This window comes from Schistocerca nitens, chromosome 9, assembly GCF_023898315.1.
Source record: "Schistocerca nitens isolate TAMUIC-IGC-003100 chromosome 9, iqSchNite1.1, whole genome shotgun sequence".
NCBI classification, from domain to species: Eukaryota; Metazoa; Arthropoda; class Insecta; order Orthoptera; family Acrididae; genus Schistocerca; species Schistocerca nitens.
Window position 1 is genome coordinate 257,962,917 of NC_064622.1, and position 13,869 is coordinate 257,976,785.

At 38.6% G+C, this 13,869-nt stretch overlaps 1 protein-coding gene across 1 annotated transcript; it reads right to left on the reverse strand.

The window, feature by feature from the left end:
- Positions 1 to 6,077: 6,077 nt before the first annotated feature.
- On the reverse strand, positions 6,078 to 12,461 carry LOC126204171 (larval cuticle protein 65Ab1-like). The gene is made up of 4 exons (XM_049938577.1): positions 12,453 to 12,461; positions 9,625 to 9,743; positions 8,110 to 8,308; positions 6,078 to 6,221 (listed from the first exon to the last, which is right to left on the reverse strand). The coding sequence occupies exons 1-4, from the start codon at positions 12,459 to 12,461 to the stop codon at positions 6,078 to 6,080; spliced, it is 471 nt and encodes a 156-aa protein (XP_049794534.1).
- Positions 12,462 to 13,869: the final 1,408 nt, after the last annotated feature.

Here is a 13,869-nt window from a genome sequence, read left to right on the forward strand (position 1 = left end):
GTGACAAAAATAAAGAAAAAAGTGGGGGAATTGTAAAAAGAGGAGAAAATAGAGGGTGTTCTCGGTGACAGAAATGATGTATAAATTTATTGCAGCGCGTACTGAGTCAAGGAGAAACTGTCCAGGAAGAATTTTTACGTCTTTCAGTGTCCAACTGGAAAAAATTCGTCATTCAGACGCTGAAATCTAACGGGAACAGGAAGATGATGTTTAAATATGTTCGGTTGTAGACAATTTTACTATCACAGAGAAGAAGTACAAACATCTGCACTATGGACGCATCTTTTGTCCTTCATGTTCAACACATACTGTGGCAAGTGGATCGAACATCCTACCATCTAGAGTTTGTTGACGTGTGTCGCACAATGCTTAGTAAGAAGACTGATACATACTCCAGTCTGAAACTGGAAAACGTAATCCGTAGTGTAACTTGTGTATTGTACATGTCACGACCGCTGTTGCAGGATTACTTTCAGCACAACACCCCACTGCCACTGTAAACTTGTGATATTCCTTTCCATTCCTATTTTTGTTATCCACTTTATATTCTGTACTATGATTTTATTTGGTTTCTAGCCGCTGTTAAGAGTTCCTGTTTTTTACTCAGTACGCGATAAATATCTTTCTTTGTCACTGCATTCGTTTGTAATAGTTTGATGGAGTATGTTTAGGGGGTGACGTTATCTCACGTGGCTTTTGACACAGTTAAAATCAGACACATATTTTAGGAAGAAATTAGTCATCTTAAATCATATAAAAGGAATGTGTCCGGGTAAATAGTATATTTAACACAATGGGCATTTTACACAGGACAACAATGCAAATGACATGCAGTTGTAGTAAATAAGATATTCCAAAATAAAATAAAGCATGGTGATCGTGTTCTGCCCTTTATAACATCTGTGTGTAACTTGTTTTTTTTCTGATTTTCAAGTAAATATTAAACGAGCATTCTTGTTTACGTATCATTAAATATATAGTTTATGTATGCTCCCGGAAGTCGGAAGCACATGAGCTTGACTCACGTCAGTGTGAGGTTAATTTAACAGGGGCCATTTTCGCGGAGAAAAAATGGTACATCACATAATGTGAAGGAATGTAATTTGAATGGATGTATCATATATGACACAAGAGGTCGCTAGAGTCTACGTAACAGCGACTATTTTCGGTCAGGTGACTTGGGCAGCCTGCTGGAACGGAGTTTACAAACAGATAGGACGTATGTGCTGTTCGAAGTCGCCTTGTGTGTGCATCAGAAACAGACTAAGCATTTGATAGTGGACCTGTAAAAATTTCACCTATGGCGATCGCGACAAACTCCGAAATATTTTTAGCTTGTGTGGCCTTAAAAATGTGTGTATGTGAATTCCTAAGGGACCAAACTGCTTAGGTCATCGGTCCCAAGACATACACACTGCTTAAACTAACTTATGCTAAGAACAACACACACACCCATGGCCAAGGAAGGACTCGATACCTCGGGCGGGAGGGGCCGCGAGTCCGTGACATGGCGTCTCAAACCACGCGGCCACTACGCACGGCGTGTGGACTTAACAAAATCCGCGTTGTGTGATATAGTTGGTAAACAATTGTAAATATTTCGTGTGTGTCGCTAGCAATGACCTGGAAACATTTTTCAGCGTGCGGACTCCGAATAATTTCGGGTTAGGTGACGTAGTCTAGACTTCTAGAAACTGTTCTACAGTTAACTTTGTAGGTGATTTGCAAATTAAAATACCGTTAGTCTGTGATCGTATAACTTCTATTTATAAGTGTGCTGGAACAACTTCAAACAATTTTCGTGGATTTTCGAAAGGTTGGATGAATGTGTGGTGAAGGTCAAATTACTCATGTTCTAGCACTTATAAATACTACGCAAAAAGTGTGAAAGGCTGTTTGTTGTTTGTTTGTTTGTTTTTTGTTGTTTTTTTTAATAAACCCAGTTTGTGAAAAGATTAAACTTTAGAAGTGAAAATTACTTCACCATAAGTTCTTGCATGCCTATTTCATAAATTTGTGACACATCATTTAGGGTTAGTGCAACGGATGCGTTGGTTCGCCCCTGGGCGGTAACAAAGCCAATATTTTGAAATCCAACCACGCATTAGGAGACCCCAAGAACAGTGTTTTTCTTGATTTTAATTAATTTTTGTTCATGATAATGCACAAGGTACACACAAGGCGAACTTCGGTGGAAGCAACAGTGATTAACTTCACCGTCAGTCTTTTATTTAACCAATAGCAAGCAACAAGAACAGCAGTGTGTGCAGTGTATTATCATTTTACAGTCCCAAATATTAACACAATTTCGCCGCAACTATGAGACTTCTACAGAAAATTGCAACTGTAAATCCAGCGAGCGTAAAGTACTATTTCTTCTGATTTTTTAGGGAAGAACAGTAAACTGAGGAACAGTTTCCATTTTATGAATCACGGAAGTCTCTAAAGAGTGCAACTATTGAAGAGAATATCTTCCGCTTTCATTGATACAGTTATCAATTTAAGGAGAGTAATTATTCAGACTGTCCACAATATTTCACTCTGGGTTAGAGGTATTATTGTAGTTAATTAATCTAAGGCAGGTGGGGCATATTTCACTAACTAAAAGCAAACTATAAATAATTCTACTAGAAAGTGATCAAATAGAACAAAAAAAGATAGTCAACATGATGCAGAAGGAGTAAACAATCGGCTGTTTAATAAGAAATCACACAAATGGAAAAATAATGCAAAAAATTAAGTACATTCAAAGTAAAAATTCCCAGCATCAACAAAGCAAACACGAAACACTCCAAGTTATCTGGAATACGGCTCAGGACTCAGAAGTAAGTATAGACGAGTCACAGAGTGGTGAACGTTTGCTATTAAGATTTCAGAATGTTGCTAATCTATGTGAAGAATTATTAGAAGATGGGGAGAGAGAAACGAAAGCATATTTTAAAGGTAGAGTAAGTGGTTAGACTGAAGACATACCAGTCGATATTATTCTACGGTCAGTAAGCGTAACATATGTTACTGACGAGAGCTCTGTGGAAGAACACGGGCTGCTTTAGGAAGCTTACTGTTTACCAGTTACTGGGATTAAAACATTTGAAAGTACAGGAAAAATGGGTAAACCAGTTAAATAAAAATTAATGGTAAAGTATAGAATTGGTAGTTATAGTATTGGTAGTTATAGTTTTGAATATCCATTGTTTCTGGTAATGGGACTAAATCGCCGTATTTTATCAGGCAAAGACTGGCAATCTGAAAATATGATATTAGTAGACTTCGATGAAGCAAGATTTCCTTCCCATGTAAAGAGGCAATAAGCGAAATACACTGACAACTGGAATTGGCCACGTCACAAACATTAGGAGCGGGAGCACGATCGTTAGATAATTGCATAAATGATTACCATCATAACAAGTTAGTTAATGAGGAAGAAGATGTACTTCAAATAATCAATAGGACTACCTCTCTTTATAACACTGAACAGATAGACTAATGTCTTTATTAAAGAAACACGAAGTAATATCTTCATTGAAACCAGGGACAACTAACGATATTAAGGCTTCTCCATTAGCACTGTTAACTAAGGGAACAGTACAAACAGAAATCGAAGAAATGGAGAAATCAGGTATTATTGGACCTTCTGAAAGCTGTTGGAACAACCCATTAGAAGTACTTAAAAAACTAGATGCATCAGTGCATTTAGTGTTAGATAACTTAAATCGAAAAATCGAAGGAGAAAGGCAGAGGCTTCTAATTACAGATGATAACTGACTACATTTGAAGGAGCCAAATATATTAGTACAATGGACTTAACATCAGGCTACTTGCAGCTAACATTACCCAGAAAATCTAGGAAATATACAGTATTTCTTTACGAAATACTGTGTTCAGATGTTGCCGATCTAAAGTCTTTGCCTTGAATCGAATGTACAGGGTGTTTATAAATCACTTATAAAAAATAACCTTTAATGGTGAAAAGGGTAAATAACTTACAGAAATGTTTGATAAGGCACTGGATGCAGTATATTTTCAAGTTTTATTCCTAAAACGCTGTGGGTTCTTTGAATTTTTTCACAATAATTTCTTCAATAGTCTTGATTTTCTCTCACGTGATATTTTTTCTGTTAGTTTTTGACACCTTCTGTATCAACTCTATGTTAGTACACAAATCTAAAGTGTCTTCAGTGGGGCACCTACATTTTGTGATTCCTGTAAATAGATATCAGTGACCAGTTTGCAATTAGTTAGCCTGACCATCCGACGTTTGACGATAAATTTGACGCAGCAATGAGCGAAAACTGCTTGCGATGATTTTAATCGCTCTCTTTTTTTTTCACTAATTTCAACACCGGAGGAGAGCGTTCTCACTTTTAAGAAAAACATGAAACATCTACACCTCAGTTTTGGTGGAAGATATACGTAGCTGCCACTTTCTGTTGTGCTGTACTTCCAAATTTGCTCTCTTTAACTGTATTTTTTGCTGTGTGAGGTTACCTCTTTTCTCATTTTTTCTTTAAGTATGCTGGTAACTGCTTTGTTTCATACTCCAAGTGCTCAATGGCTTTCAGTTCAGATTTCTGAACTGTCTTTAAATAGTTGTTTAGTTTGGTTACTGATGCGAGTAACTGATGGTACTTCTGTGGTTTGAGAAGTAAAATCTAGTAAGTCAGACTATTTTCACCGTTTTTATCAGTTTTGCATGGTCTGTTGAGACACTGTTGTAGAAAATTGCCAGTTGTTGTTTGATTGTGCTATAGTTCCCAGTCATTAATCTCTCTCTCTCTCTCTCTCTCTCTCTCTCTCTCTCTCTCTCTCTCTCTCTCTCTGTCAATATATGTAGTGTTATTCACACAAAACGTTAATTTCATTAAATCAGTAAATTTTTTTGACTGAACTGAAATAGAATTGTAGTCATGGCTCTTGTCTCTAGCAGTGTAATTCAATCTCATCACTTTTCAGTGGAACAACTACGGCTACCTTAGCCAAACACAAGAATATTTCGATCCTACTCATTATAAACGCTGCAGCCGTTTCACCATATTTTAGTCAATGGTGCGAACAACATGATAACATAATTGAGGAAAAGAAAAGGGGGTGTATAAATATTGTATTTCTCCACTTCTGATGGTTCACTGTAGAAGTATGTTGTGATCAGAGTTCGTCTAGTCTCCCTATTTACGTCAGCTAGATATCAACAAATGGTTTATCCTAATGATTAATACGAAGTAACACTCTCTGGCGCCGTTTAGTTGAGGGAAATGGAAAGACATAATATTCAGGCAACGAAAGAGAGTGACGTGCAGCTTCTTCCAGGGTTCTATACACCCTCCTGTATATATCTGTAACTGCTGCTAATAGGGACATACTGACGACAGATAGGGCCACAGGAAACTGTTGAAACAGATACATATGATAACCTGTTTAGTAAACACAGTCGTGGTCGCCCTTAAGTTGTTAATTTTTATCTTATGATAACCGGTTTCGATTTTCTAAAAACATCACCAGAGCTACAGTCCTTGATGACAGTAAAAATCGCTGGCGTGGAGCAGGTCCGTCCGTGCTGGCCTGCAGAACACTGAAGCAGTGATGGTGATCTCTGTAGATAAAAATTATCATCTTAAATGTGACCACGACTGCGTTTACTAAATAAATTATAATATTAATTTGTCGCTGTTTTCCTGGAACAATGTTCCTTTAGACACATGTGAGGTTATATTATCATGTAGATGACTTTTGCTCTGGAAAAAAATAGACTTTCATTGGTGGAGGAAGGTTCATTCATATGTTGCTCTCCTTGTAGTGTGAAATAGGATTTATTGCTTATAGAGAAGTAATGTACATCTGCAACGAACGGCTCTGACCCCAAATCTGCTGCTCTGTACATCTCGTCAGTTGCTTGCTTCTGCATGCTTATACATGCTAACTACTACTACTCTAAGTTGTCTAAGGTAAAGGCCGTAGTCCGTTGTGGTCGCGCGTCATCGTAGTCACCGCGACGTCATCTGGGACCAGGGCGCCTTTCCCTGCACAGCTGCGAAGACGCCTGCGGTGATATGAGCCAGCTGGCTGCTGCTACAGCGTGATCACTCGATGAACCTGTGGCCGATGGTCTTCCTGGCTGGCGAAGACGGCGGGGGTGGCGGTGGCAGAGGAACCTTCGACGGAGGAGCCACGTGCGGCTCTACCGCGATCACCGTCTGCTTTCCAGACTCCACCTGGACCGGTACCTGCAATAAACCGCCACCAGCGCTTGTAGAGGTGAGCCGAAGATGGTGCCAGAAGGGGCAACGTGTCTCTATCTTGATTAAAACATAGAAGAGTGACAAAAATTGCTTATGTTACTGGTGTGACTACATAAGTTATCAACTAACTAACTGACGAGTAATGTGCAAACAACTGAAAGTTACATCAGTTCAAAATTTCATTTATGTACGACACGAAGTTTTTCTCATATAATGCTGTAACCTGCATATTCACAACAGCAGCAACGGTTAAAGGAAAGGTGGAACGTCTTCAGATTGTTATTTTACGTGATCTTCAGTCCGAAGATGGCTTCACGCTGCTTTCACGCTAGTTTTTCCTGGGAAGACATCTTCATCTCTGCATAACTACTGAACCTCATATTCCATTTCAAAATGTACTCGGTCCTTGTTGTTACTCTACAGTTTTTGTCCCGCACACTTCCTTCTGTTACCAAGCACACATTTCCCTGATGTTTCAGAAAGTAGCTTTCATCGGCAGCACCACATTTCAGAAGCTTCTTTCTTTCTCTTCTGAACCCTGCACCCAAAATAAATATCTTCAGAAAAGACTTATTAACACTAGAATTTAAATTAGATGTTAACATTGTCCTCTTTTTCAGAATATTTTTCCTGCTATAGTTAATCTCCATTTAATATCCTCTTTAATTCGGCCACCTATATGTGAAACTCATAGACTATTAGCGTCTCATTTCCTAATGTAATTCTCCCAGCATCGCCTGATTAAAGTTGATTATATTCGTTTACTTTTCTTTACGTTTGTCTTACACTCTCTTTTCATGTCACTATCTGTTTCGTTCAATTGCTCTTCCAACCATTTTTCTCTGACAGAATTACTATATCATACTCAAACCTCCAAGTTTCAGTTCTTCTTTCTAAACTTTAATTCAATTTTCTAATTTCTACTTGGTTCCTGTACTGCTCGTTCAGTGTCCAGATCGAATAACATCAGGGATAGAGTACAACAATATCTCACATGCTTCTCAACCAATGTGTCTCTTTCATATCCTTCGAGTTTTATAACAGCTGTCTGCTTTCTGTACAAGTTGTAAATAACTTTTTACTCCTGTATGTTATCCTTTCTGCCTTCATATTTCAGAAGAGTGTGATCCACTCAACGTAGTTCAAAATGTTCCCTAATCTGAAAATACTCTGAACGTAGGTTCTCATTTCTTTAGCCCACTTTCTAAGGTAAGTCGTAGGGTCAGTACTGTTTTTGTAGTGGTCTTCAGTCCGAAGACATACCAAATAAGATAAATGTGCGAAATGATATTCACCTTCCACGTCTTCTGTTATCTCATTCCCTCCCGCTCTGTACCACGAACCGGTCGGGTCGCTACCTAAAAAATCTCACCACAATAGTTGAATTTACTAATGGTTATTTTAAAGACTCTTGTTTCAAGTTCCGTAACCGTTCATCACGTTGATTCATCGGGAGCGAATTAGTCACTTGGCGATTTTTTTTATGACTTTTTTGTGGAAGAGATATATTAACCCAGTAAGTACCCGCCTTGGCTCTGTAAAAAGAATGACACGTGTCTAGTGAATACATTATAATATAAATGTCAGTTTTCCCGTCGTAAGAGTTATGCCAAAGAACTGCGTCAGAATTGTTAATACCTTTCGAGATCTATTGGTTTAATAGGTACTGTAAGCAAGGGAAAATAATTGGTTTGGGTTGAATGATTTTTACAACGAACCGTTAAGGTATGATATCATTTTCACAAGCAGTAGTGCTCCATATTGTTACCTGCATATTCTTTGAATAAATGCGAGTGGCCTAGTTTATATAACCACAAATTCAGTCTGAATGATGTACACACGTTCTGCCTTGTGTATTCTCAGGGAGACTTACCGCAGGCGGCTCCGGCTTGGGGATGTGCTCTCCCTCGGCGTGGAATCCCTGCTCGTCTGCTTCGTACGTCAGCTCGACCTTCTTCTCCGACTGCTTGTCAACCCAGGAAGAGCGGCCCTTAATTTCTGGCACTACCTTGTCGTCGATTCTCTTGAGCAGCATGGACTCTTCACGCACCGTACCATCTGGAGAGTCGTAGCTGGGACGGAGAAATAAAAAAAGAAACTTTACTGTAAATGTGATAGCTGTTTCTCTTAGCCTTCAGACTGTGCTTTCATGTGGAACCTTGAAAAACAACGACACAAAACTAGAAAGGGAACGAAACGATCTTTACCCTAAACTGAAAAAGAATGGCATGCAATAGATTTTGTTTGTACATATCCCAAATTCTATTAATTTTTTGACTGGGAGTGTGTTTGCTTTATTCATGTTGAAAATATACATTTCCATGTAGTAACTTATGTAATGTTATTTGATTTCTCTGAATGGCGAACTGTTCTTTTTTCATTTCTTGCTGAGGTCATTTCTACTTTCTTCCTCCTTTCTGTTTTAGGTGTCACTCACCTGGACAAAAATGGAACATCACTACACTTTGCTTGATATTTAACGTGAATTGTGCCAAAATCAAGTTTCGATGCGAATAATATGCTCTCCCCATCCCGCTTTCTTTGGCTGACTTATTGGCTGACTTATTCAACGCCGTGAAATTAGGTTTGCAGAAGGAGTAATGTTCTCTTTAGATATTCATTAGTCACACTGCTGGCAAGAACGTTTGGAACGAAATATTAGAGGAAACAGCATGAAATCCATGGTACATTGGACTCCATAGGTAAAAAAAGTTTTGAACGAAAAAAATCTAGAAAACAGAGACTCACTACGAGGTAACGTTGAAATCAAAACCTCTGCCTTCTAGGATAAAATAATGTGTAGAGGAGTGAAGAAGGCTTCCAAACATGAGAGTGAATAAACATTAAACGAGAAGGCGGTACAGTTTTTGGAGTGTCAATCAGTCATAAAAGTGGTAACTTTGTTCACACTTGAGCTGCTTAATGTAACATACAGTACCTATCTTCTTGAATGTCAGTTGGCAGCTCGATTCACCATAGTTGGATATTTGAACACGAGATACTACATTTCCACGGTTCTATACTGATTAAAGAAACACACTAAGTACTGCTATTAACGGGCGTCCATCATTTAACACAATCGACTTGTCGGAACTCCTGCAAATTCTCAGATGCACTCAGTAGTCGGGGTTTCAATAATCAGTTGCTTGATTGTTGACTGTCGACTTCCTCCAACCAAGACACAACAGCTTCATACGTAACATCAATCGACAGCAAGCCACACAGTCATATAGCGTGGGCCAGGACAGGGACTGAAAGAAGGGAAGCTTATCTGAAGACCAAAAGGATTAGAATACTTCTTACGACCAGAGGGTTGCGAGAGATGAAGTTAACGCAACAGTGGGGAGAGTGTAGAAGGCGAGAGTCATACCCTCTCCTTGGTACTCACCTGAAGCTGGCGTGCCAGTTGGTGGGGTCGCCCACGGCGGAGGACGACCTGAAGACGGCCCTGGGTTTCGGCACCTCCTCACCCAAGCAGGCGCCCAACACCGCGACAGCAACCAGCAGCTGACACACAGGCAAGACCACAAGTGACCCCCGAATCTACATCACACTCCAAACACACTACGTTAATTTAAGATACTCTGAGATCCATACAGAAGCCACCCTGCTTCTTGCGCGACACACTATTCATGACTCGCTGACATTCAGCTACATTCTGGCTACAATTGCGTACATTAACTTTTCCTGTGTGTTAGCTGCAACAGAAGTATTTTTTTCCAATGGAAACCTGAGGCACATATTTGTGAATGGTCAGCCTTTCCATCACGCGCAAGTCCTGTCAACTGTTGGGCATCTGTATCAAAATATCAGCAAGTCAGTGTTACAGTGTGCAGCTCGTGACCACCAGAATACATGAATGTGGTCGGTTCGTTATATTACACTGTATAATTGAATATTGTTATTTTGCATGGTAATTATTGAATGTTAATTTTACTATTTATTATAACAGAGAATATTTGTAATTAGTTGCTTTAGTCCATAAAATGAAGCCAAGTGTACAAAGTATGTTTTGAAAACGATTATATATTTTTGTATAAATCTTGCATCCAAAATCATTAAAAAATCACCTAAGTGCATGACCACAAAAATAAAAATTTTTCATCCTCCAGAAAAAATTCAGTTGTGAAAGAGTTAAGAACCGTGATTTTCATTTTTCTTCATACTTATTTAGTCTGGAGGTCAGCATAGAAGTCAGTTTCCTGTAGCAGTACGACGGAATTCTCAAAAAAAAAAAAAAAAAGACTCGAAAAGACGCCTTTCCATTTGCTAATCAGATTTCCGAACTCTGTTAAGTTTGAACCATTTGCAATGTATTAAAGTGGTCGTTAGTAGCCGAATGCTAAGCCTAAGACACTTTTAATTGGAAAGCCAGTTGTTGAAATCTTCGTAATATATTTTATTTGCGTTTTCACATTTATTAACAAATGGAAACGTTGATTAAGAAGTAACGAATCACAATTTTCCAATAGAAATAACGTATTTGACATAAAAGCTTTCGAGGTATGGTACTGCGTTGTATTGCATAAAATTACTGCTGGAGAAAAACCAACGTTTCGGCAACGGTAGCAGCAGCCTTCTTCGGGTCCGCTGCAACCGTGGCCGAAACGTTGGTTTTTCTCCAGAAATAATTTTATACAATATGACGCGGTACCATACGCGGAAAACTTTTATGTCGACTGACTCTGGCCGCGGAAGCCTCCGCAATTATATTAAATAACATATCATTTTTCATGAGCAATGATGCCAAATTGCAAGTACTTACAGTCAGTTAAAATTTAGTACAAAAACGCGTGACAAGAAATTAAAACAAATAAAATAATTTCGTGTTTTTAGAAACTGAAGAGCTAAAATGTAGAAATTATTTTTTTTTCATTTAACAATAAGAATATTCGCATTTCAGTATTACATTTTATGTTACTTTCATTTGATTAGTAAGTACACATAAAAATATGATATTTTTGGTCACAAACTATGGTTCTGCACTTATTAACTGACATTTCCATTTCATAATAAATAAGAAATTTAATTAAAATTAGAAACAGTTGACAGAACCAGGATTCGAATCATCGGCTTTTCGGTGACAAAACGTTTTCACTCCTTTAAATAAATGACGTCCAGGCACCGACCAACAAATCCTCTCAGTATGAAGAAAGTCAAAGAAAGGCAGTTCGTGAGGTCCTTTTGTCAGAAAAAATGGCCTCATTTCGTTCACAAATCTTTCATGTTGTCGACAGCGTGTATTCCGCAGTTTATTACACTACTTAGATGAAAAGAAGTCATGGCTCGGATGTTTTTATAAGAAAGTCTGTTCATTATTTTTGCCCAGTTTCAAGTAAATGGTTATTTTCAGATGTGAATGTATGAAAATGTCATTACAGTCAGTGTCGCGTCAAATATAATCGCTCATTAACGAGTTTTCAATGATCGATGGAAATCAGTACCCTTGTGGATAAATTTTTTCTCGTACTCGATATCGTACCACCACATCTCAATACAAATGCAAGTTTTGTTCGTTGTATGGCACTTCTAACATTATAATATACGATTTCTACAATTTTCTGAAAAAAAAATCAGGTTTTTGTCCAGACAGAGCTAAGGCGTCGCATTGGACCAGCAAACGCGAGTACAACGCGAATATTTGTCGAGCAACTTCCAGTAGTCAGGGTGACGCATAATTTCACAGTAGGTACAAACCCCCTCCTTCCAATCTTTGTGTGTTGCTCCTAACAAAATTCTGAATGCGTCTATTCTTTGCAAACATTCTATTACGTCGGCCTTTAATGCCGTGTCTGAGACAGACACTCGAAAAACGTAGTCTACTAAAGTTTTTAACGTTAGTGTGGAGACAGTTTTCTTCACACTATCGCGCTCGTGAAAGGAAATTTTAAGGCAAGAACTTAATTTCGTACAGCTGCACTCGAATATAAGAGTACGTATTGTCTTTAATTTCTATCTCCTATCTGGTCCACATTACGTGCACACCGTCAGCTGATTTCGGCAACGAGGAAAATGGAATTGCCTTTTAATGCATATGTAGTTGTGGCAACCGATATGAAAAAACTTCCCGAACGTCCCATCGTATTTTCTCTCTCTGTGCGACGTAGTATTCATGCCCTTTGTCATAATTTTGCCTTAGGAGTGCCTTAAGTACAATACTTCTAGAACACCAAACGTTCGCATTGTATTTTTTCTCGTATGTGTAGCACCACTCACCTTGATCATGATGTCCGAGGTATATTTCGGTGACAGACTGCCTCGGATCTGGTGGTTCCTCGCATTTATACCTGTTGCCCGCAGTCCCATCAGATAACGAGCTGCTTAATCTTATCCGGATGCGGATCAACAAATTAAAATCGATTTCCCAAGGAGGCGAGTCGTTACTGTGGCGCTCGCAGAGGCCTCTCGTTTATGACGTCTACCGTTGTGTGTCCAGATCACAAGATTCTCGGTATTCCCCATCTCAGGCTGGCTGTTGTTTGTTGGCATCTGGCAATAGCAGCTGCATTTTCTGTAGACTTTTCCAGAATACGTCTACAACTGTATCGGAGAAAAAGTATTTTCTCTCTTCCCCTGTCAGTCGTTCCCTCACCCTTCCCGTCATCCTAAGCATAAATTTACCAATCTGTAGAATATCGATAAACTGTTTGTCTTAGACATATCGTATCAGCTTTCCCTTCTTGCAAACGGTAGGTTTCTGGGCGTAACGTGTTTTAGGCAGCCCTCCAAGGACTAAGTGAACGAAGTATGTAACTTTAATTTGACAAAACATGATCAACAGAGTAATTTCAGATAATAGTATCGTTGTATCGAGCTTTCAAAACGGCAAATCTTTAGTCTCGCAATTTTAGGATGCTTCTTGCCATTTCATATAAGTCTTTCTCGTTAACTTTAATAAAGTTTAATTTCAGTATAGCTATTTCCCGTAACACCTGTCCAGGATTCACAATTGTATTATTATTTCAGGTTTTTATTCCAAGTATTTACAAAGCAGATACTAATTATGAAATATTGAGTTATGGTTAGGTACCGATGTTCCTAACTGTGATCCATCCCACATATCGCACGGTGCACTGCAGTTGTGGGTCATCTGTCTACTTATTTGAGGAAGAAATGACGGAAAAATTTCACTTAACACATTTATTTTGCTATATAAGGAATTAAGTACCGATTCATAAGAAAGTAAGTGACCCATTGTTCATTTGCTCCATAGGTCTTCGAATTATTTTGCAGAATATAATTCCCTGTTGTTTGACACCTTAAGTGGTGGTGGTGGGGGGGGGGGGGGGAGGGTTGAATTTTGCAGGTTATGTCATATTCTTTGTACATATGAAGACCCTTTCCTTTAGGTCAAAATAACACTTTCTCATCTCTTGCCATACAATTCACTTCCGCCTCAGTTTTGCAAACTTTAGTGAGTCCACCTAGTTAAAGACCATTCAACAGGTAACACAACATGCAGTCGTGGCTATTGAACGGTTTTTAGCAGTTAAACAGATCGCCCTTCAGTCTCTCAAAATGAGAAAATTCAATCGAATCCCCCTAGCTAGACCTCGTCCTCATATTCAATAATGACATAAATTTTAGTTTTAGAATTATTCGCTGTCTGTTGTTTTTTTTTTTTTTTTTAATC

Coding starts and splice junctions, on each gene's coding strand:
- LOC126204171 (XM_049938577.1), bottom strand. Junction 8,309..9,624: donor AACTGGCACGCCAGCTTCAG/GTGAGTACCAAG, acceptor TCTCCGTCCCAG/CTACGACTCTCCAGATGGTA. Junction 6,222..8,109: donor CCAAGCCGGAGCCGCCTGCG/GTAAGTCTCCCT, acceptor GGTTTATTGCAG/GTACCGGTCCAGGTGGAGTC.